This window comes from Cynoglossus semilaevis, chromosome 10 (assembly GCF_000523025.1).
Source record: "Cynoglossus semilaevis isolate Cse_v1.0 chromosome 10, Cse_v1.0, whole genome shotgun sequence".
Lineage (NCBI taxonomy): Eukaryota > Metazoa > Chordata > Actinopteri > Pleuronectiformes > Cynoglossidae > Cynoglossus > Cynoglossus semilaevis.
In genome coordinates this window covers 250,342-252,673 of record NC_024316.1, presented here as the reverse complement: position 1 = coordinate 252,673, position 2,332 = coordinate 250,342, and the positions used below count along the sequence as shown (strand labels likewise).

At 39.9% G+C, this 2,332-nt stretch overlaps 1 protein-coding gene across 1 annotated transcript in view; it reads right to left on the bottom strand.

The window, feature by feature from the left end:
* The window catches only part of tfe3a (transcription factor binding to IGHM enhancer 3a), a 13,025-nt gene that overhangs the window by 3,325 nt on the left and 7,368 nt on the right, over window positions 1-2,332 (bottom strand). The window contains exon 7 of the mRNA XM_008317879.3: window positions 919-1,039. Within this exon, the coding sequence (XP_008316101.1) occupies window positions 919-1,039 (121 nt within the window). The remainder of the gene's footprint in view (window positions 1-918; window positions 1,040-2,332) is intronic.

The following is a 2,332-nucleotide window of genomic DNA, read 5'->3' as shown; positions in this document are numbered from 1 at the left end:
GGGGCAGTGTTATGATCTGGGGTTGCTGCAGTTGGTCAGGTCTAGGTTCAGCAACAGTATGTGCTCAAAGAATGAGGTCAGCTGACGACCTGAATATACTGGACAAAAAGACACAGTGATTTTTATTGTATCTAATTGGTAGTATTATTCCCTGACATGCAACCTCCTTGAGTCTTAGTTTTAGTTCCAGCAGTGATATAAAGCAGTGAGGGTATTGTAAGGTCGCGGTGGCGAGCTGTTCAATCTCTCACAATTGACACAAATTGTGAAAGACTTCAGGTTCAGGGAGCATGAGACATCATTTTCACACATGGATTGTGGCCACCACAGAGTCCAGACCTTAACCCCATTGAGAATCTTTGGGATGTGCTGGAGAAGGCTTTGCACAGCGGTCAGACTCTACCATCATCAATGCAAGATCTTGGTGAAAAATGAATGCAACACTGGATGGAAATCAATCTTGTGACATTGCAGAAGCTTATCGAGACAATGCCACAGCGAATGTGTGCTGTAATCAAAGCTAAAGGCGGTCCGACGAAATATTATAGTGTATGACCCCTTTTTTTTGGTGGCGACTTTTTTTTTGGCCAGGCCAGTGTATATAATAATAGTAGACCATAACAATGAAGACAATTTTAATGAGACTGATCAAAAATCAAGTGCACCTAAACAAAAACCTAAACTTGACCCATTGCACCTACACCAAGAAAGCATCTGGAAAACGTTAACACTGCACGGGAAGTATAAATTGATGACTTGTGAATGTGTGTGTGTGTGTACTTGTCAGGAAATCCTGGTGCTGATTCATCAAAGAGAAGAACAAACTACTGCAGAAAATAGGGAAAAGCTTTACTTTGTCCTTATCCAATCAGGAGTCAGCTCTTGTGTGTGTGTGTGTGTGTGTGTGTAAAGACCCACCGCTCACTTCAGTCTTGATGCTGTGTAGCTTAGCAGGGCAGCTGTTGCTGACGCTGATGGTTGGCTCCACCATTGACCCATCAATGTTGTACAAGTCTGTCACCATCCTCGCCCCTGGCATCTTGTACCAAACAATCAGAACAACAAAGAATCAGGCAGTAACAAGAAAAAAAAAAAAATCAATGGGTGAGTACCGTATTCTCCAGACCATAAGTCACTCCAGCCAAAAAATGCATAATGAGAAGAAAAAAAAACAAACATATATGTCATACCAACCAGCTAGAGTGCCCTCTAGTGGCTGTCAGTGTGAAAAAATAAAGATTCAAATTTTCAGTGGTACAGGAGTAGCAGATACTGGTACACAAGTTTAAAGTGCCCTCTAGCGGCGGTCAGTGTGAAAGTATCAAACGCAAAATTATATATTTTAACATGTAAGTCACACCCGAGTCACAAACTGAATGGGACCGGAAAATACGGTACTGGAGACATTCTGTCCAGTGATTGGCTGATAACACACGCAACGTGACAAGACTTTTGATGAGTTTAGTATTCGCTTAAGGTGATCACTGAACTTTATGATATTATAAAAACGTGTTTACCTTTTTATCTTACTGAGAAACTAAGACAAAAATCAGAGATTTATTTCTGATGATCTTTGGAGTAAGATTTGGCTAAAACCTGTTTACTTCTGGTTTCTCCATTAGTAATCATGGTTTTCCTGAGGGAAAGTCTTTGTTCATCTGACTGGTCGTAGCAGTGGCACCTCACACACCGTTAAATAATCATAGATCAATGACTTTGTATTGATAGATGAGCTGATTTAAAAAAAAAAAAAAAAATCTTAGAACTTATCACACCATTACACACACACACAACCACTGTTAAGATAAAGTGATTTTACCTCGTTTTTAATCCTCCGCTTGTAATGGTCTGGAAGTAAAACTAAAATCCTCATCTCTTTTTCAAGTTTGACGTGAACAAACACATATATAAATAAACATGCAGAGTAAAAGGCACACACACACACACACACACAGCTAGCTGCACACACACTGACACACTGTCAGACTGTGAAGGTTCTCTTCCTCTTTCTGTTTGTGCAACTGTTAAAAAAAAAAAAAAAAAAATGAGGAAACGTCCCCGTAAAAAACACACATAAAATTCCACCTTGAGTATGTCACTTTCTGCTGCACACTCACACACAGAGCACTGATTCTCTGATCCATTTTAGTGTCATCATCATTTGATGTAATTTGAATTTTGATTCATTATGGAAATTATGGAATTACATTTCAAATGTCAAGATTTTTGTTGGGGGCACAGAGGCAGGTGTGGCTTGAACCAGAGGTGGGACCAAGTCACAAGCAAGTCTCAAGTCTTTGCACTCAAGTCCGAATCAAGTCTCAAGTCAAAA